We start from the raw sequence: 22939 nt of genomic DNA on the forward strand, positions 1-22939 counted from the left end.
CCTTTCAGAAAACTAATCGTAAACATCGAACAGGTTTCTGTCCGTTTCAATCTTTGAACCCGATCTCCTTTAATCAGAGAAGTTTCAGTGCCAGGAAAACACAAGACTACTTATATAATTAGCAAACAGAACAGGACATTAGAATAATAACTTCCACATATCCTGTCCTGGAGTTACAGGTTGTTTATTTAACTCAGTTGTTACAGTTGTTTATACACGATGCTATCAGTTATAGTTGATTCTGACAATTCATCATGTCATCTTAACACACAGTTAATTAGCTTTCCCACAAAAGATTCCTCATTTAATTTAACAAAATATCCATTCTGGGGACTATGCAACAATGTATTTTTTCCTCAGATTAACCAGCCATCTTTCTATGATCCAGCATGATGCATCTTTCTTCAGATACGACTTTTTAAAAGAAATGGCACCTAATTGATGTTTTTCCCAAGTTATGCTCACGACAAACTTAAATATACTCTTGATCATATAATTTTTCTTACTTCAGGGTTTCCAGGAAAAGCTGAAATTACATATCAGTGGTAAAATAACATATATACACATGCATACATATGCATTTGAAGACTTTATTTTAAGAGGTAGCAGATTCTGCAACCCCCATCAGTTTTTCCCAGATTCTCTATAACGTGGCATGCATTTTTACTTACAATTCACTATAATTGTCAATATTTTTGTAGAATTTCAGTAATAAATGTTTCTTTGTACAGATTTTATGCCATTAATTACTTCCTTAATCACAATTCCTCAGTCACTACTGTTGTCTCACCTCTTTGTTTTTCTCATTCAAAGAGATTAAACTGCCATCCATCTCATTCCATCATTTTACGTAGCTACAATTCATTTATGTATGTTATAGCTATCCTCATAATTGTAACCTTCCAGTTAATTAAAATACTGACTACACTGATCTATTTTTCACATTTGTTTCAGACTGCTCTTTTAGAATCTTTCCCTCTAAAAACCACTGTGACACAAATTATCACTACTTGCCTGTTACTTGCATCTGTAACCTTCCATTATGGTTGTTACTTGTATCAGTCCTTGGTGAGGCTGTGGCCATGTCAGAAGTTTAGGCTTTAGCCTGAAAAACAAACAAGCAAACAAACACACAGGAGGTTTATTAAAACATTCAATTAATTAGAAAGATATCAGATGTTATTTTGGGATAAAAACTCAGTTTTTCATAATACCCGTTTAAAAAACAAAAACAATTCCTTCACAAAATTTGTCACACGTCGCCTTTGAGTGCAGAGGTACATCCTTAAAGCATACTTTTACAAAATTCAGAACAACTAACAAAGCAAAGGGAAAACACACAGCAGTGAAATCAACATTCCTATCTCTAAAAGGAATGTTAATGTTGGAGCTAAGCACCAACAACTTTAAGGAGACATCTGAAATGCACATATGCTTGAAAAAAAAAAAAAAAATCAATCTGTCCAAGCAGCTACACAAGTGATTTAGACAAAAAAAAAAAAAGAAATCTATTCCCAGATTTGCAATCAGCTTTCTCAACCACTGCTGTCCACTCAACAATCACCTTTCTTACCTATCAAAGCAGCAAGCACCTAGCAAGGACCACCCCTTCCTTACCATTCATCAACTAACACACTGTGGCACTGATGTTAGCTGGGGCATCCCAGCTCTGAAAGACACACAGGCAGCATCCATCCCTTCATTTCAAATTATTAGATCTGGAACAAAACTAGGTACATTATCTATCAGACAATTTTATTTTTGTCATAAAAATATGCATGTTTAAAAAACTCTGGATGAAAGCCCTACATTTACCTCTGTGAGCATCAATCGCTAACAACAGTAATATGGAATATTACTTCGTAATGGTCACTTGAAGGTCTGGTTATAAATTCAGTTTAACTTCAATACTTCGTTTTACAGTTGTCACAGCTGAAGAAGATAAATCACAAAGATGCACACATCCAAATGGAAGAACATCATTGGTTGTGCTTACTAAGTCATTATAATCATTTTTCACTCCCACTCACTAATCATGGCACATTTTTGGTAGTATGTGGCTATTAAGTTTTTATCTTCCCTGATGTCAAAAATTAGTTCTTGAAAACCAAACAGAAGGTGTTACATTTTTGCATTTTTAACAAGCGGGTCAAAAACCCACTGAAAATCTTCATTTGAAAAACTTAAAAATAGGTTATAAAATTGCTTCCAATTATAAATCTAAAAGCCTGTATGGGTGACATATTTGCATCATTCCTGGCAACAAAAATCACAAAGAGATGTTTCAAAACATCCACAGAAAAAAGTTTCTTCCAAAAAGTAACTATCACCATTAAGGAATTACCTTTACCTGAAAGGGTCACATCATCTTTCTGATGTTGTTATTATGCATCTGCTAGGTAGACAGACACTTCTCATAACAGAAAAAGTGAACAAATGCCTAACACATAATACATCAGTGTTTAACAACTCTTGCCATGAGATAATCAGCAAAGCTCTGCACTGGACAGAAGATTTTCACGGCCACTCCCCATATCACTGCAAAGCATTGTAAAGACTCTGCTATTTAGAGGGATCCTTTCCATATTATTAACCATGTAAAAGCATCCTCCAGCACTTCATGTGCACTTCTGACTCCAAATTCATTTCTACAATAGTCTGATGCAGTCAATAAATTTCACATTTGGTGCCATTTCTGTAACCTTACCTGTATGAAAAAAACCAACTTCTGACAAAGACACAATCAGTGATGACACTTGCACAGTATTTCCATTAAAAAAAAATGTTTCTATTAAATAAGTCATTTACTGATATTCATATATCTTCTCTGGTATACCTTTCCTTTATTGGTTTAGTTCCTTGTATGTTTTGTTACAGAAACAGAATCTAGCAAATTCCATAAAGTGAGATGGTAGAAACATCTATATTTTCATCATACATACATTGAGTGTATAGCAAATCTCACACATGGTGCAATTTGTTCTAGCTCTTTTTTCCCCTCAGATCTTTAGTAGTATTTCCTATGGATTTTCTAACAGTAATTGCTGACAAAGGATCATATTTTAGTTTGTTTTCATGTATTATTTCAGACATTTTTACCACAGTAGAACAAGTGCTTTCCTGATGGCATTTAGCCTTCGTCTTTTGCTATTACGTAAGAGTATCAGAAGAGGCATCTAAAGACTTACCAGTAAGTTTAGTGAAAAATTCTAGAGTACTGGACTGTATATCACATGACTTTAAGTAACACAGAGAAAAACGTAGCTGCTGATTTCCACATTTCAAATGTACAGTTTTTAAATGCCTTGTTAGTCACGATGGTGCTTCATATTATTAGCTAAAATCTTCATACAGTAGCTAATATCTTAAGGCACAATATACATTTCAGACGAGGTAAATTATTAATGACTGTGAAGGTACATCCATATTTTAAAGTCTTCTTGATAATGTTGATTTTTCTTGTTGACTTCTCATCAGATCTCATCAGGCTGTCATTTCTTAATGTGGTCAAGAAAAAGCAGATACTAGGAATAGGAGAAGCATCTGCTCTGCTATGTTCTTGTTTACTTGCACTCACATTATTAGTATTATCTTAAATGATGTCTTTAAATCAATCTATTCTAGCTTCCTTTTCAACTAACCAGGCACACGTGAACTGCAATACGTGGAAAGTGAATGAACAAGTGCAAGTGCCTCTTGTGAAGCCCATTGTGTTTCAGAACACTCTGTCAACTCTGGACACAAAACAATGCTACGTGAGGCAGGATCACATAAGGGTCCCAGTGTTAAAACATGTATTAAATATTACTGATGCTTAATTTCTTCCTTTTTCACCCACACAACCCCCCCCTCTCTCATTCCCCATCTAGAATCACAGAATGGCTGACGATGGCAAGGACCTCTGGAGCCTTCTGGTCCAGCTCCTGCCCAAATGGGGCCACCCTGAGAAGGATGCCCAAGCACCTAAAGCTCAGGCTCATGTCCGGGCAGCTTTTGAACATTTCCAAGGAGGAGACTGGACAATCTGTGTCAGTGTTCCAGCACCCATATAGCACAGAAGTGCTGCCTGGTGTTCAGAGGAAGCTTCCTGTCCTCCAGTTTGTGCCAACAGCTGTATCCTGCCCTAGCACTGAAAAGAGCCTGGTTCCATCCCCATTGCATTCTCCCTTCAGGTATTTGTATACATTGATGAGATCCCTGGGTCCCCTCTCCTCTAGGTTGAAGAGTTCCAGATCTCTCAGCCTTCCTCCATAAAAGAAGTGCTCCAGTCACTAACACAACTTCACAGCATCGCCTTACACTGTTTCAAGTATGCATGTCCTTGTCTCCTCTCTCAGTACTGAGGCTCAGAACTGGACAGTTTGCTTAACAATTCCCAGTCTTTATATGCTTCCAGCAAGGTCACGTCTTCTATGCTCCAGCCTTTCCATGGACCTGGGATTCCCAGCCTCTCCTTAGCACTGTATTCCAATCATTTTAGGTAAAATGTAAATACAAGCCCTATAATTTTCTTTCCACATCTCAATGGATCATCTTGCAAACTTCTCTTTAGAGACCACCAACACAGAAGTCACTTACAGAGCAACACATATAATCAATTCTGTGGCAACCTAATTCAAACTCTTCTCAAGAAACCAGTGTCTGCACTCTAGTTGTAATAATAAATGTAAACATTAATTTAGGTATTCTTTAGTAACTGACAAAATTATCATCACTTTTGCAGGCTTTTTTTCCTTGTTGCTACGGTTTTTTTGAGGAAGTAATTGTTTTTTGTGTGCTTTTTAAAAAATATGAGGTTTTTTGTTTGTTTGTTTGTTTTGCATTTTAACTCTACTCCTAGGGTGCACAAATCAAGATAAATAAATAAAAACGGCAACAAAAAGTATCAAAGTCCTCAAACACAAAGGGTACACTGTTCATTGTCGAACCCACTCAGGTTTCAAGTGCTGATTTATCTGCAAGGCATACAGCCTGCTCTAACCTGAATTTCTGGCTCTGCCTGCTCCTAAGCTACAAACTGATTTTGGCATATAAGCATTTACTCATATCCTGGTAACACTGAAGTGAGGATTCTCTACACAGTTTTGTATCCCTCCCCATGAAGGAAATATGATTACAATGGCTGGGAAGAAATGATTACAATGCAAGGAAGATACCAGCAGAACAAGGAGATAAAACAAAGTGATGCTTACTGTGGCGGTGGGACTATATGCTTCTGTGACAAGTACACAACTACATTCCTATCATGAGTCTGCTTCAGACCCTGAAAATTCAATGTCCTTTTACAATAAAAGCCTATCTTAAGTTCTTGAGAATATGGTACACCTAGGGACATTTACACAGCATTTGTTACAGTTTCAAGATTTCAGTACATTAAAAAGAAAATACCTCATAAGCACATATGTCAAATAGCATTTAGATGATTAAAAATATTTATGCAAGTGCACAAAAAAGTACTTAACTTTTTTTTCAATAAACTGCTTTTCATATCAGCAATTCATGAAGAAACTCTTACGTAATATTTCATATTTAAAATAGCTTCACTGAACAGAGCAAATCAGTTGAATTGACAGCTTCTGGTCACTTCATATTTTAAAGATTCCAAAGCTGCAGACATCCTCTGCCTTGCTTAATTGATGAGGAATTAAGAACTGAACAAAATTAACAGGCAGGAGAAATGATTAAGTTTCCTAAATCAAAACAAGACAATGTTATAAATCATTTTTCTAGTAGCTTCTTTTTACATGGATATTCAAAAAACACACGACAGTGCTTTAGGCAGCTACTCATTACTCTAATCAGTAACTACTCAAGTTCACTTTTAAACAAATTAGCCCTGATGAAGGTGGTTCTTCTGGATAAAGAGTGTTCTCACATCATGTTTATAATTTCCATTCAAGATCCAAAGCAACAAATTAAAAAAGAAACTCAATTGTTTGAGGCATGCAGAGTAAAAACAGTTGGACAGGTCTTTCTTCGAGGTAAACAAAGCCTTCAGGAAGAAAAGCTGGACAAGTTATATCATACAAGATGAAGATTTGTACCTAGAGATTTGAAATAGAGACACCCATTACTCTCTGAAGGCTGTTCTGAATGAAGGACAAATCCTGCTGCACAATCAAAGTACCAACAAAAGCTTATCCCTGCAGGAAGTGTCCTTTAAGGGGAAAATTACTGTTTTGAAGCAGTCATAGAAATATATATATATTTCTTTTTCAAAAAGCGATCTATCATGTAAGTGTTTCAAGTAGTGATAAAAATAGTAGCAGTGATATTACATAAGATACTGGTGATAGACTGCCTTCTACAAGGGCAGGACATATAAAGCATTACTGGGAGAATAAAGAGAGTATTCCAAAAAATAATAAAGACTGAAAGTAAAACGTAAAAAAACAAAACGGTCACTGAATTAAAAGAATTTTGTTTGCAAAAAAAAAAAAAAAACCTCAGAGGGCAGTGCTGCAGTAGAGAGAACAAACATAAACACACTATGAAACTAAGCAGGGACAGAAAAGAAGTCACATAGCAGAGGGACTGACAAATTTGCAGTAGGAAATGATTGCATCACCTTTTTAACTCCTTAGAAGCAAAAGTTTTCACGAACTTAGAAATTTCAAATTAGAAATAATCTAAACTTAAACTAAACAAGTTCCCCAATCTTGATAAAGGAGGGGAGGGGATGGTGACTGCAGCAAGTCACTGAAGTGATAATACTGATCCAGAGGCCTAAGAAATCCACATGACCAGAGATGACAAACAGAAAAACACCAGCATTTTCTTGATCTCATTTGTAAGAAAACCTACACGAGAAAGAAAAATAGCTGCTGAAGATGAACAGAAATGTACTTTAAAATAAATAAAGTGATTAAAAAGAAAAATAGTGCAAGACTTGACTACTAGTGGACAAGGTATCCTTATGGACAGCATTTACTACTAAACTCAGTACCAAATCTTTTTTGTTGTTGTTGCTACCCAAAATAAATGCCTACTTTGACTACTAAACCTTAATCAAGGTTTAAAATCTTCAGTGTTACCTCTAAACGTTCAACACACTAGATGGCTCCTTGAAGAGTCATGGGAAAATAACAGTACTGACATTAGTTACTTTTACTTGTTACAAAGTGTAATAAAGGCCATGTTATTTGATTATAAAATCCTACACATCAGAAACCTTAAAATTAAAAGTTTTTGATAAGAATCATTAATAAGCTATCCAACTGCAAGATTATCACGAGCTATCAGAATACAGCCATGATCTATGTAATACCGTGAACCCTCACAGTATTATTAATACCCATTTGTTCACAACACATCAGACATTTCCTTTGTGTTCTGCCTCTACATACACAAACTCTTGTTTTCAGGATTGGACAGTGTTATTGACCCAACCTTCTTTCTCCAGTAGAAAAAGAAGTCTCAAAAGCAGGACTAGAAACATGGGTATTTTTTTACTTTCCCCAGCCCATGGAACTGTCTCTTCTGTGATAAAAGCTACTCCAACCTCCATCTGTCACCCTGTACCACAGGCTCCACCATGTGCAAGAACATCTCTCCTTCTCACACTCTCGAAAATCAAAGCAGCACACATGGCTCACTAAACGGACAATATCAGAAGTGCCTGTATTGTAACAGCACACAATAACAACACCTGTTTTCCATTTCAAGTGGTGGCAAAACCAGAAGTAGAATCTGGGGAAGGGAGCAGAGGAGTGAGGAGAGAAGGAGGGAGGAATGATTACTCCTCAGCAATAAAATTAAAAATCTACACTTGGAAGCAAGGTTTTTTTCCTACAAATAAATAAATAAATAAATGAAAATAAAGATTTCCTTTTCACACTGGTAAAATTTCACTTCAGAAACTGATTACACACGCAGAGATCAAAGCAGGACTTTGTTCTTACAAGGAAGATCCAACTTTGAAACTACTGTTCACAGAATCCACCCTCTGATAAATTTCGATGGTCCTCCCTTTACACAACATATCAAAGGTTATCTCTGAGCAGTAAATGTAAACATGTTAAAGTGTTTCTACATATACAGCAAATGTCTTAAAAGAACTATCGTTTACTGGATCCTAAATGCGCCATTTCTATGCTGTATTCAGCATGCATAAATCTCTCACCTTGGCTGACTAATCCAAGATTCCACAGTGAAATATCTTAGACTAATCATTACCTCTGATCTCTCAATCCTCGTGCCCAATGCAGCCCACAAGACACTTTCTGAAACAACCTCGTGACAAAGCCCTGCATATGGAGCCTGCTCCTTTGCATATCTAGAATCACACATTCAACAGTTAGTTTTATGGCACATTCTAGTTTTCCCTTCCCCTTGCCAGCCTAGTCATGTTTCACAACCTAAAAATCACTTGTCGTTTTTCCTCCACCATCCATATCACTTTTCCCCATAAGCACCATGACTCCTACTCCACAGATACTGTTTTCACTCTCAAGTATCTCTCCAGCGCATACCTAACTAAATTCAGACCTGTTCTTTAATATTCTGCTCCCAGGTTTGATGTTGTTTCAGATCTGGAGAATAGTCTGCATAACTCACAAAAATATGTTGGCCTTTATTAGACAGAGCAGAACAGACAATAGATTATTCCTACATCTCTTGTTCTGCCTACAGCAGGACAGACTAGGTACAGAAAAGAGACAAACTATAACACAAAGTATTAACTTTTATTAATTAATATATTAATATATTTGTTTACATAAGAGGGAAAAAATATCTCCAGAGAATAGAAACTTCCAGCCAGAAACTATATCTGTGGATATCTTACGTATTCGATCAAAATACTTCATGATAAGTTTTGATTCCTTTCAGTAGGGTTCCTGATTTTAATAGATGCACACATTGTTTTATAATCCTCCTTTTCGAGTATAACTAATTAACTTTATTAACTTTAATTAACTCCTACTTGGCATATGCAAGGAAAGCCAGGTCCAAATTACACAAACAGCTCTAACCTTTGCTTTCCAATCCAATTTCTTCACCTTGAAAGGCTTACATTCTGCCAATTTAACTCAATAGATCTGTTTGTACAACACTGAAACAATGCACATTCTTCTCAGAGTATTTTAAGTTCACTGTCTTATGATATTCTGCTTTTGTCCCAATGCAAATTGTCAGTTACCAGTCATACTACTTTTTCCATCTGCTTAAGTTCAATCACTTACTACTTTTACGATGAATTTTTTTTCATTGTTTTCACCTTCAACCTTCAGCCCTATGAATAATTTTGTCTTTGAGTTTCCCACCTGAACTATCAATGACCTTGATGAGGGGATAGAGGCCACCCTCAGCAAGTTTGCTGATGATACGAAGTTGGGAGGATTGGCTGACGCGCTTGAAGGCTGTGTTGCCATTCAGCAAGACCTGGACAGGCTGGAGAGCTGGGCAGTCAGAAACCAGATGAGGTAAACAAAAGCAAGTGTAGAGTCTTGCACCTAGGGAGGAATAATTGCATGCACCAGTACACGCTGGGAAATGACCTGCTGGAAAGGAGCTCTGTAGAGAGGGACCTGGGTGTCCTGGTGGATGACAGGTTGACCATGAGCCAGCAGTGTGCTCTCATGGCCAGGAGGGCCAATGGCATTCTGAGATGCATTAAAAAGAGCGTGGCCAGCAGGTCAAGGGAGGTGATCCTCCCCCTCTACTCTGCCCTGGTGAGGCCTCACCTGGAGTACTGTGTCCAGTTCTGGGCTCTCCAGTATAAAAAAGACAGGGATCTCTAGGAAAGAGCCCAGTGCAGGGCCACAAAGATGGTGAAGGGCCTGGAGGATCTCCCCTATGAAGAAAGGCTAAGTGAACTCGGTCTGTATAGCCTTGGGAAAAGAAGACTGAGAGGGGACCTGATCCAGGTTTATAAATATCTGAGGTGTGGGGGACAAAGTGGTGAGGCCAGACCCTTTTCAGCAGTGTGTGGAGACAGGACAAGGGGGAACGGACAGAAACTGCAGCACAGGAGGTTCCGCACGAATGTGCAGAAGAACTTCTTTACGGTGAGGGTGACGGAGCAGTGGCACAGCTGCACAGGGGGGTTGTGGGATCTCCTTCTCTGGAGATATTCAAGACCCGCCTGGACGCCTACCTGTGTGACCTGGTGTAGGGAACCTGCTTTGGCAGGGGGTTGGACTCGATGATCTCCTGAAGTCCCTTCTAACCCCTATGATTCTATGATTCTATGGTTCTATGATTCTATGATTCTATCCAATTGGTTAGGGGTTTTTTTTTGTTCTTGATTTTGGGAGAAGTGGGACTATTTTAATAATCTATCACAGAAGCGCTTGAGAAAATCATATGTTAAAAAATAAAAAAATAAAAATTAAACTACCAATATTTAAGATTGGAATCTTAACATGAATCTTAACACACAACATGCAAATTCTCCATCAGTTTTTCTGGCTATGACTTGAAATTTAGCATCACGAAGAAGAACCTACAACAGCACCAGTCCTAATTTCTGTGCCAATATGCACTAGAATGATTATTACATTTAAGAGCCCATGCAAAGATGATTTCAGCAACAGATCTATGACCCAACTGAAGGTAAAAAATAAATAAAATAAATAGCACAAGACATGAGGAACCATTAAGCAGAGAATTTCAACAATTAACCTGGAAGCTTGTAAGATTTAGTGAGCAGCATTAAATGGCTCTTTCCTATTAAGTATCACTTGCAAAAGTATTGTAAGTACTAGTAATAGTTAAGTCAGTGTTTAAACAGTAGTCAACAAAATCAGATTTAAAATCATTTAAAATAACTAATTAAATTGCTAATTTTTAATAATACTGACTCGAATTCTCAGCACACAAGGAAAGCACACTACCAGTGCTTTTAGAACAAGACTGTATTATGGCAGTCATCCCTTGCTGAGAAACATATCTTGTTCTAACTGTTGAACTAATTTTAAACTTCAGTCAAACAAATACTGACAGACATGCAGATCTATACTTGAAAAAAATGACATCATTTATTAAAATGAAAAACTAGCAACTTTCACATGTTTAACACAATACTTAAAAGCTTACAAAGATAAGACTCTTGCAAATGCCTTTACTACTTAGTCCTACTTTTTAACAGCTTCTCTCATTCCTTGGATATTGTTGAGTTTTGAGCATATGCATGCAAAAATTGAAAAACAAGAACCCAAAGCCATTACTATTTAAGAAGTAAATACAATAAATGCAGAAGTATTCCATCAGACTTGTAGATGTTAACTATAGAAACAAATCAATCTGGAAGACAAGACAGAATAACTGCTACAAAACATCTTCAATTGCAGTACATATTCTATTCTAATACTCAACACTAGAATCTTTCAAGTCCACACAGAGTGATCCTAGCACTAAACATTCCACCCTATAAACCACACATTCACTATATGTCCTGTTTACACCAAGCCCAGTCCCACAGAGTGTACCACTGGGGAGATGCCATCAGCTTCCTTACAACTAATGCTTCAACATTAGTGTAATTTCAGCGTTGGTAGTCTCCTTCTCAGAGTCTATAAAGCCTTCACAGCAGGATAAGGCAGTAGTTCTTGGCAGCTAACAGCTTCTCCAGAGATGCTCCAACATTCCAAATAAATTGCAAATATTTTTTTTAGTAAGTTCCAAGTTACCAGCATTACAGCAGATCTACACAGATCTGAACTGGAAAGCAAACTCTTCTTCAAACATCAGGTTTGATAAAAGCACGGAGAGCAAGCTACATTCAGAAAATTACAGAAGATGCAATATTTCTCTGTATAGTCACTGACCATCATTCCAGATTGCCCCTGCCCACAGCAGGGGGCTTGAAATTAGATGGTCTTCAAGGTCACCTCCAACCCAAACTGTTCTATGATTCTATGTTGGAACTATGCATAACTGCAATTTATTGCCAGCCTCATATTCAGGTCCAAGAAAAAGTACAGTACAGAGGTTTACAAAACCTGGTTTTGAAAATGTTATGCAAGAGGTCTAAACAAATCACAGACTGTGATTCCACTGTACGTGTCTGCCTGTTCTGTTTTGTCTTAGACTAGCAGCTCCCTGGCAGAAACCTTTTTTAGCCTGGTTTCCCAAGCAAACATCACATGTGTGACTCATGCTGTCCAATCACTTCTTCCCACTCTTCCTTTCACCCCCGTCCCTCTAAACGCATCTGTTCAGCACCAGATTCAGTTAAATTAAACTGTAAAGTAATGCTTTCTGATACACGTGGTTTCCAGGAGCTCCATGAAAATCAACAGCTACACAGAGCAGAAAGACAATTTCCTGCACTTGCTGAGCAAAGGACTGCAGCATGAACTCAAGGTATCTTCACTGCCGGACTCAAAGGCCATCACAGACATGGGTCTGATGCAATCTAAGCTGGATTTTTTACAAGTAAAAAAAAAAATCTAGAACAACAGAGTGAGAAAAGAGCTGTGAAGATGTAGCAAAAAACTGTATGAAATCTAGTTTCACTGTACACAGAACAACTTAGCTGATAGGATATTTAGGGCACACAATGCTTGTGAATCATAATCACGGTGATGCTTCTTGTTCTTTCACAAAATGCCATGATAAAAAACATCACGGTGCCTCCTCAGTATATTACAGTTAGGCCCACAAGCACAGAGGTGAGACAATTAGAGTAAACAGCTTCCAGGTTGTTTGAATAAAACAGAAGTTACAACACACATCAAAAAATAAGAGTATTTTTACCCTCATTACCCATTCAAGTGAATGGCTTCTACAACCATCAGAGCACCACATACATAACAGACTACTTATAAGGTGTCCGTGCCTATAGCAGAGGGGTTGGAACTAGATGATCTTAATTGTCTCTTCCAACCCAAATCATTCTATGATATGATTCACTGAGTTGCCCCCTGCTATGGACAATCCTATGTTACTGCGTATCAGCCTCGCATCAAGAACAAAGTAAAGTAAAATACCAGAATATAGCCCTAAAATATTATTTTTAGAATACTTATATAGCAAAAACAAAAACTTGACCATATTTACACTGACACTCCAGCATCAAATTTAGCTCTGTGTATTACAGTATTACGGAAAATGGAGAAGTACAGGCTTCAGAGTAGGCAGGCAGCCTGAGAACATACCAAGAGTGCCAGGTTAGCTAACAAAATCCACTCAGATCAATTCACACCTATCACCACAACCTTATTAGCCACTATTAACCACAACCAGCATAAACACGTCTCTATTGCAGTTATAACAGAACTTACAAAAAAATTCCAAAGGAACATAAAATAACGCTGACCAAGACCTTTGCTGCTTCTGTTGTGTCCTCACAGAATCACAGAATCATCAAGGTTGGAAAAGACCTACAAGACCATCCAGTCCAACTGTCCACCTATCACCAATAGTTCTCTCTAAACCATGTTCCTCAACACAACATCTAAATGTTCCTTGAATACATCCAGGGTTGGTGACTCCACCACCTCCCTGGGCAGCCCATTCCAGTGCCTGACCACTCTTTCGGATAAGTATTTCCTAACATCCAACCTGAATCTCCCCTGGTGCAACTTGAAGCCATTCCTTCTCATCTTATCACTAGTTACTCAGCAGAAGAGTCTGACCCCCACCTCACAACCCCCTTTCATGCAGCTGTAGAGAGCACTAAGTTCTCCTCTGAGCCTCATCTTCTCCAGACTGAACAATCCCAGCTCTCAGCCATTCCTCATAAGGCCTATGCTCCAGAACCCTCACCAGCTTTGTTGCCCTTCTCTAGACATGCTCCAGGGCATACAAGTATTTCTTGCAGTTAAGAGGGCCGAAAGTGAACACAGCACTCAAGGTGAGGCCTGACCAGTGCTCAGTACAGGGGGACAATTACTTTCTTGCTCCTGCTGGCAACACTATTTCTGATACAATCCAGGATGACATTGGCCTTTTTGGCCACCTGGGCACACTGCAGGCTCATGTTCAGCTGAGCACTGACCAACACCCCCAGGTCCATTTCCTCTACACAGTCTTCCAGCCACTGTGCCCCAAGAATGTAGCATTGCCTGGGGTTGTTGTGGCGAAAGTGCAGGACCTGGCACTTGGTCTCGCTGAACCTCATCCCATTGGCTTCAGCCCAGTGATCCAGCCTGCCCAGACCCCTCTGTAGGGCCTTGCTACCCCCAGGCAGATCAACACTTCCAGCCAACTTAGTGCCATCTGCAAACTTACTGAGGGTGCACTCAATGCCCTCCTCCAGGTCATCAATAAAGATATTAAACAGGACAGGCCCCAGTACTAGCCCCTGGGGAACACCACTCATGACTGGTCACAAGCTGGATTTAAATCCATTCACAACCACTCTCTGGACCCGGCCTTCCAGCCAGCTCCTTACCCAGCCAAGAGTGTACCTGTCCAAGCCACAGGCTGCCAGCTTCTGCAGGAGAATATTGTGTCAAAGGCTTTGCTGAAGTCTAGGTAGACTACAACAGCAGCCTCTTCCTCATCTACCAGACAGGTCATTAGATCATAGAAGATAAAGTTGGTCAAACAGGACCTGCCCTTCATGAACCCATGCTGGCTAGGCCTGATCCCCCAGTCGTCCTGCACATGCTGCATGATCTCTGCAAGACAATCTGCTCCATAACCTTCCCTGGCACCAAGGTCAGGCTAACAGACCTCTAATTCCCCAAATTCTCCTTACAACTCTTTTTGTAGATGGGAGTCACATTGGCAAGCCTACAGTCTGCTGGGATCTCATCAGGAGCACTTATAGATGACGGAGAGTGGCTCAACTATCACCTCTGCCAGTTCCCTCAGAACTCTCGGGTGAATTTCATCCAGCCCCATGGATTTATGGCAGTCCAGTTGGAGTAGTATGTCTCTGACTACTACAGAGGGTTTATTCTGCTCCCCAACCGAGACTTACAGGCCAGAGAGTGGAGTACTCTGAGGATAACTGGTCTGACTTTTAAGGACAGAAATAAAGAAAGCACTGAGAACCTCAGCCTTTTCTTTATCCTTAGAGGTCACAGTCCCAGCCTCATCCAGTGAAGAATGGAGATTCTCCCTCGTCCTCCTCTTACTGTTGATATATTTGTAAAAGAGTTTCTTGCTCCCATTTACCCCAGCGGACAGGTTGAGTTCAAGCTAGGCTTTTAATTTTCTTTCTGCACATCTTAACAACTTCTGAGTACTCTTTCTGAGTTACCCATCCCTTCTTTCACAGAAGGTAGATTCCCTTTTTCTCCTGGAGCCTCAAGAAAAGCTCCCTGTTTATCCATACCAGCTCATTTGTGGCTCAGGAGGACAGTCTGCTCCTGTGCCTTTAAGACTTCCTTCTTGGAGAGCAATCAGCTGTCCCAGACCCCTTTACTCTCCAAGAATGAATCCCAGGGGACCCCCTGTACTAGTCTTCTGAACAATTCAAAGTCCGCCCTCTGGACTTTAATCACTACTTCCCCCTTGTTTTTCTGAGGTTTTAAAGAAACCATGATTAAGCAACATCCACTACAAGAAATGCATTAACACTGCCTCACAAAACAGATATTTCCCAGTCCCCCCTTTGTTTTGGTAAGACAGTAAAGGACAACCAGTCCGTTCCCAGAGAAGAGGGGAAGAGGAACAGTCTCAGGGTTAAAGTCTGAAACAGTCCACAGAGTCTCTGCACATCTTCTGTCAGTAAGAGGTTTAATGTGATGCACCTCTCCTCTGTAACTATCTCAAAAAATAGCTCCAAAAGGCATAAGTAGAATTCACTCCATGTTCCCACCCTTTTCTCCCGTTTGCTTTTTATAATGTGCTATGCAAGTGTCTTTTCAGCTATCTGTCTCAACAGTGTCAACCATTCAAACACATGTCCCAATTCCCAGCACAGGTGTCACCAGTCATACCTATTACAACCTCATATCACTCAGCTGAGCATTGTCCTCTGGTTTTTCAGAAGTCGTGAAGTCATTAAAGCACTGGAGGATTCATTACTTGGTATAGGGAGCTGCTTTGGCAGGGGGGTTGGACTCCATGATCTCTAGAGGTCCCTTCCAATCCCTATGATTCTGTGATTCATCATAAACAGACATAAATTTCTCACTGTAAATATACGGTGTTGGGATTCAAAGACTCCAATATACTGCCCTGATCTAGCTCACAACAGACTAAAACAACTGAACAAGGTATTTCATAATACCACATAAACTTCACATCTACTGTAACAAGTTTCACACCTAAGCCACATTTCATGTTTCATGGAGAACTGCTGTTCTGTTTTGAAACTAATGCTTAATGTTTTTTGATGTGGCCTTATTCTGCTGTTTTCTTTTTTTTGTAAAAAAATATTGGAAAAGAAACTATTCAACAGCTCCATTGTTTATATCAGCTACAATTCATTATCTTTCTTCCAGTCTGAAGAATATTAAGAATCCTCAGTCATTCTGTTAAGTCCTCATCCACTGAAATGAGTTATGGCTGTTGCCCCTTGTACCTTCTCCAGTTCTACTATACGTTATTCGAGACAAAGCACACATCAGAAATGACCAAAACAATACACAAAATACTAATCTGAGACATTGCATGAATGTTGCATGGGTTGCAGGGATGAAGTTACCTGTTTTATTCTCTATTCCATTCCTACATCTTCTACATCAAACTTTGGAACATCAGCTGTTTAAGCTATAGTGTCAATCAACAGCTGAAAAAATACTCTTACTTCCTCCAAGAGTGGGAAGGAAAATGAAACAAAATTTTCAAGTACGTAGAAAAACAGGCTGAAACAGTATGCCTTCACAAACTAAGATTTATTTCCTTTGATTTTACTTTTTTACAGCCTTTTAAGCTTTGAAACTGAAGCAAGCTAGATAATAGATTTACTGAACATAGGCAAGTACACCAAAATCTTCTAACAGTAGGCTGTCCCAGGTAGTTGGAAAAAAAAGAAAAGCCTGTAGTGGGCAGTCTAGAATAACAGGCATCCTAGAATAACTTACTCATAGGAAGTATTTAGACATAATTAGTTAATTTCCTGGACTGTAATGCCTATCATCTTTTTATTGAAACACCTATTATTTAGCAACAGATACTCTCCTTGATTATATAACAACCAGTTCTGTACTGTAATATCTTTATTGATAATCTGGATGAGGGAACTCAGTGCACCCTCTAAGTCTGCAAATGACATCAAGCTAGGAGGAAGCGTTCATCTGCCTGAAGGTAGCGAGGCCCTTCAGAGGGATCTGGACAGGCTGGATTGCAGGGCTGAGGCCAATGGGATAAAGTTCAACACCAGGAGCCAGGTCCTGCAGTTTGGTTAAAACGAGCCCGTGCAATGTTACATTCTTGGGGCAGAGTGGCAGGAAAGCTGCACTGAGGAAAAGAACGTGGAGGTGTTGGTCGACGTGGATCAGCAGCGTATGCAGGAGCCAAAAAGGCCAGTGACACCCTGGCTTGCATCAGAAAGAGTAGCCAGCAGTACCAGGGAGGTCATCTCCACCCTGTGGTGACACTACAGCCCGAGTACCGTGTTCAGATCTGGGCACATCATTACAAGAAAGACACTGAGATCCTGGAGTGTAGGCAGAAAAGGTCAATGAAGCTGGTGTAGGGTCTGGAATGCAGATCTTTTGAGGAGCAGCTGATGGAGCTGGGATTGTCTGGAGCAAAGAAGAGGAGGTTCAGGGGAAACCTTAATGCTCTCAACTACAACTTGAAAGGAGGTTCTAGGAAGGTGAGTGTTGGCCTCTTCCCCTGGGTAACTAATGATAGCACAACAGGGAATGGCCTCAAGTTGCATCAGGGGATGTTCAGGTAGGCTATTAGGAAAAAATTCTTCTTAGAAAAAGTGGTGCTCAACACCACAGGCTGCTCAAGGAAGTTGGTGGAGTCACCATCCCTGGAGGTGTTCAAGAAATGTGTGATGCAGTACTTAAGGACATAGTTTAGTGGGTGGTATATATATTGGTGGTAAGTGGACTGTTACACTGGATGATCCTAGAGACCTTTTCCAACCTTAATGATTCTATGATTTTGAATCATGCATCAGCCAACCCAACTGTTCTTCTAACATTTACTTCCTGATAGACTGTGATACCCTACTCAAATTCTCAATACAAATAACCAAGAAGCACAACAGACTACCTGCGATGAGATTTAAAGCAAGGAGATCCCCAAGCAATACCAGGGCCAGCTGCCATGCTGCAGTAACATTTAGCAGTTTTTAAATAAGCTTATAAAACTAATATAAAAATAGTACACAAGCAAATATACATCATATTCCTAGTACTTTCCAACATGTACATTTTTGTCCATTCCTAATCAGATGTTTTGATACAGTAATCTACGAGTATGTCAGGATTTCATTACTAAATACTCAATTTACACCCCATTTTGTTAATTATTTCCACCTACTCCTTCCAGCACATGTTGGGTCTCCTATGTTAATACAAAAGTGCCACTCACCATGTATTAAGCTAGCCCATTAAGTCCCTCTGAAGTTCCATTATTCAAACAATAATTTCAACACTTTCAGATTTTGCCAGTTCACTTTTAAATCCCTTTCCCCTGACAGAAAAATATGAATTACTACATTTATATCATTTTTTTGCCACATTACAAGCTAAGCCTCCAACTAGGTTTCTATACCATAGTTATTACCTTAAAAAAAAGCACTTTCACTCATTTCATGGCCAACCAGTTTTGTCAGCAACTTCTTACAAGACAAGCAGATAAAAATTTTTATTTATTACTTGTTCTTTGTAAATGACAAATTACATAGGTCTTCCTCCAGATTTTCAGGATTCTTGATTTTTCCTATCCTTGTAACTTTCATTCAAAAGTCAAAAAACATACTTTATCCTATCTATTTAAACAGAAATCTTTCCAGATCCCTAAGTAAGGCACCGCTCACTTTTTGAAAAGATACTGTAAGAAGACAACTTGAAGTGAGAAGGAGGGAAAAAAGAAAAATGGAGGGTGGAACAAAAAGGGTATTAAGAGAACTGAAATTTAAGAAAAAGCAGCCTCATACTTCTATCCTGAGAGGAAAAGGGAAACGTGGCAATTCTGTCGCTCTTCATTTTAGCTTTCCTTTTATGTTATATTTTACTTTTTGATTGTTTTGTTTATGAACAGACACTGTGCATAATGTCAACGTGTACACTAAAGGATATAAAAGTTAATTCAATATACCAATCAGTAAAAACAATGTCAGTAAAAACAGGATAAAAAAAAACAAGCACTGTTTCAAAACTGGACTTGTGTTATTTGTTCAGTTCTGATGCCTGACTGTATTGTGCAATTTTACAGATTAGTAACATTGTACTTCCTGTTAAACAGCTTTCCACTGTTGAAAAACTGTAGCTCCTTTGATCTGATTTATTCAGAAATACCAGTGACTGTACTAAATATATATACAGCCCAAGCTCTCTCATATCTTTCAGTTAAGAATATGATACAGGAAAGGTTTCATTTGTTTGTTTGTTGTTTGTTTTAAAGGAATCCTCTGCTGATCTGCTGCTTCACTAAAATGTTTTTAGTTAGATCTTGGTTAGAAGCCCCAGCAACTAGAAACGTGTGCAAAACATAATTTCTACACTTTCTTCTGTATCACAGAAGCACAGACAAGAGCCCTCTCCTGCCCACTTCAGGTTACAAAGTGATGATGCTTGAAAATCAAATCTATGAAAAAAAAAAACAAAAAACAAATAAATGTAGCAAAATATTACTGTTAACTCTGAATTTCTAACAGAAAAAATAGAATAACTGTACTTCATTCTCACTTGAAAATGTCAGCTCAAGTGTTTCTTCATACTCTGTGCCATTTATATCTAAGATCAAGAGAATGTGCTAGTGTTGTCAGCAAGAGTATTACATTTGGAGGACTCATTCAGAGTTGCTTTCAGGCAACGAAAAATTCTTTGCTTTAGACTTCAGAGGCTGAATTTTTACTACAGAAGGAAAACTCAACGGCCAGAATAGCTGCGTAACTCCAACTTAATGTCCTTAACAGTGAGGATGTTAAAAGGTCTTCAGGTTTTGAACAGGTTACAATTAAGTACATTCAGACTCTAGTCACCTGAAGTAGAACTAGGGGGAGTTGGACTAGATGATCTTTAAGGGTCAATTCCAACTGCTCCACATGGCACAAGGGCTGCTCTGCAAGCCCTTAAAATGCTTCTGGATCACCTCAATTCCTGCTGACGGGGAAAAGGAGATTTCTCCTTCAGCTAAACCATTTCCCTTCGAGAAAACAGAGGTGAGATCTCTGAAACATGTAATGGTCCTCACCTATTACTTTTTTAGGTCGTTATATGTGACCAACAGATTATCTTAAGTCTGAACTAACAAAGAGAAAGAAAGAAGACTACTGATACAATCAAAAACTTTTAAAGACAGTCTTAGGTAAAAGCAGCCACTGGTCTGTACCCTCTCCTAAGCAATAAAAGAATGTCACTGGCCATAGTTTAACTCATAATTCAAAGGAAGTTTGGCAGTTCTAGTTTACAAATTTCATAATGACAGCAAAAATGACATGATCTACTTAATCTGACACAACCACAGAAACCGCAGAACAACACTGCCACCCTGCCCCCAGTTCAAAAACTTCTATTCCAGAAGGCACACTGGAGCAGCTTATCTACTGACTTAGTCTTAAGCAATTTGTTAAGAGCTCAAAAGACTTTTAAATTAAGGTGAATGCTACACTGCGCAGAAGTAGGTAAGCAGAGTACTAACTTAGCTTAAAAGATAATGACATATTTATCCCTTCTCTTCAGTCCTTATAAAGAAAGAAAGTATCTTTACCTAAATTAGAAGTAACTTCCAAGAATGACTTAAGCACAACTTGAACGCAGGCATCACACACACCCAGGTGCCTGCATTTATCCACCACTCAATTCATTCCCCATCCAAGTCACTTCAATTTTTGCATTTTAGCCAATTAAATTAAGGGTGGACATTGTGTATTTCTTGTTTGTTGGTTTTAAGCTAACAGTATTTTGACTAAGTGAATAAATGATAAGCCATATTTATTAATTAGAAATGGCTAAGTCATTAGTTTTTTTTATAGTTCCTTAGATTTCCAATCCAGTTTTTTAACAGCATAAGGCTTCTGAAGCATAAAAAAAAAAGCTGAATGTAATACCAACTTCCTGTGACAGATGCTAGTTTTTGGGAACAAAGAAAAAAGTCAGGCAGAAAAAGAATCTCCTACCCTAAGTATGTTCTTATCAGAAAAAAAAAAATCACTTGAAAACACATAGCAATTCCAACTTAGCAAAATTCTCAATTTCACAAGAAAAGGAAAAAGTCAAGCAACAGAACTAGCAGACATTCCTTTTCCTTCCAAGGAATCAGGAAAATAAATTGGCTCTGAACAATATGAGTATTCCCATGATTTAAGAAGCACCTTTAGACAGATGATTATTTTAACTTCATTGACATTCCTTAAACAAGAACATATACACTCACAATGTTGTGTACACTGATGTTCAGCAAAAAATGTAAAGCATGTTTCCAACAAAATTGAACTTACAACCCTTTCAGTAGCAAGTTGTTCCACACTGACAGATTAAATGTGTCATGGGTACACAAAATTGCTTTCATGTTTTCAGGTATTATTACGTATTTAAGGGAATTATCCTAAGGTATCACTGAAAAAATATTACTGATAACAGTAAGCTGTTCGCGCTATGTGTGTTTACAGAATCACATCTTTATTCTTAAGACTAAAACACACATCAAAGTAGTGATAAAAGGATTCTTAACAGTTCCACAAGCATCATCAGCTGGAAACATTTCTAGTTTCCCCATTTGAAAGCACCTCTGTCATGTTTCCAGACAAGCTATGCTTTTACAACCGCTAAATGTTCCTCAAATGAAGGAAAAATCCTCAGATATTTTCTACCAAAATTTCTTTAACCTTTACTTGTATTAATATAATAATTTAGTTTAAACCTCTACCAACATGGCATATTGGCAGTGGGCATACACGTGAAAAGACCAAGTTAGTGAAGAACTACCACAGTCAAATACAAATCACTTATTAAAAAAAAAAAAAAAAAGGATTAAACTAGGATATGAGTTTTAAGGGGAGACACATAACTACCACAGCAGTATTGTCTTTCAAGCGTATGTTTATAAATAACCCCGCCATCTGGGGTTGGTGACAGTAATAAAATTGGCTTACTAGGTGGTAAACTTGCATAACCTGGGCAAAATTTTATGTATGACACGGAGGCCTCGTGGGAAGATACAGCTGAAATACGTGCAAACACTGCAGAGTTCCCCTTAAAATGAAACAGCGTTCAGTCCTTTTCACTCTGAGGTAGTTTAAACACGCAGAGATCTGGAAGGAGAGGTAGACCATCCTGCTTTAACTTAGCTGACAACCGGCACAAAAATAAAAATCCAGCTAAATAAACACTGCCACCGACGTCTGGGCACAGCACAAAGACAGAGAAGTGGCACAAACAGGTCCCTCTGAGGCCTGGCACTCGCACGGCCCGCTCAGCTGAACACACACACCGAGGCCCCGGACGCGCTCACGGACACAGCCGAGCAGTGACCTCCCCCCGCCGCGCACCCAGGAAGGTGACAGCATCTCGCTGCGAGGGACACCGCTCCTCTCCTCCCTCCTCTGTCCCACCCCAGGATGGTGAACCCGGCCGTCACACCGCACCCCCATCCCGCTTCCATCCCAGCCGGGTGCTGACAGCGGGGGGCTAAGCCCTCGTTCCTCCACGCGGCGTCCGGCTGACAGCGGCACGCCGCTCCCCGCCGCGGGCAGGGCAAGGCAGGGCAGGGGCCGTCAGCGCCGAACACTGAGGGGAAAGCACGAGCAGCCATGCCCCTCCGCCGCCCTGCAGTAGGGACGCGGGGCCCCGATGGGTTAAGCCGGAAAGCCGGAGCGAGCCCTCGGCGCGGCGCCCTTCGCCATTTTACCCCCACGCCCATCGCCCTCCTCCCGCCGCGCCGCGACAGGGCAGCTCCCGCTCCCCCAGTGCGG

The 22939-nt window shown here is 39.4% G+C and overlaps 2 protein-coding genes across 4 annotated transcripts in view; one reads left to right on the forward strand and one right to left on the reverse strand.

The window, feature by feature from the left end:
- Positions 1–22939, forward strand: part of RMDN1 (regulator of microtubule dynamics 1) — an 83608-nt gene that overhangs the window by 48164 nt on the left and 12505 nt on the right. The window lies entirely within an intron of this gene.
- Positions 1–22939, reverse strand: part of WWP1 (WW domain containing E3 ubiquitin protein ligase 1) — a 58177-nt gene that overhangs the window by 34921 nt on the left and 317 nt on the right. For all 3 annotated transcript variants that reach the window (XM_065751874.1, XM_065751875.1, XM_065751873.1), the window contains exon 2: positions 1015–1105. In XM_065751874.1, the coding sequence (XP_065607946.1) occupies positions 1015–1084 (70 nt within the window). In that variant the 5' untranslated portion in view covers positions 1085–1105. The remainder of the gene's footprint in view (positions 1–1014; positions 1106–22939) is intronic.

Source organism: Cyrtonyx montezumae, unplaced genomic scaffold (genome assembly GCF_038088225.1).
Source record: "Cyrtonyx montezumae isolate F1298 unplaced genomic scaffold, pur_monq_1.0 scaffold_8, whole genome shotgun sequence".
Lineage (NCBI taxonomy): Eukaryota > Metazoa > Chordata > Aves > Galliformes > Odontophoridae > Cyrtonyx > Cyrtonyx montezumae.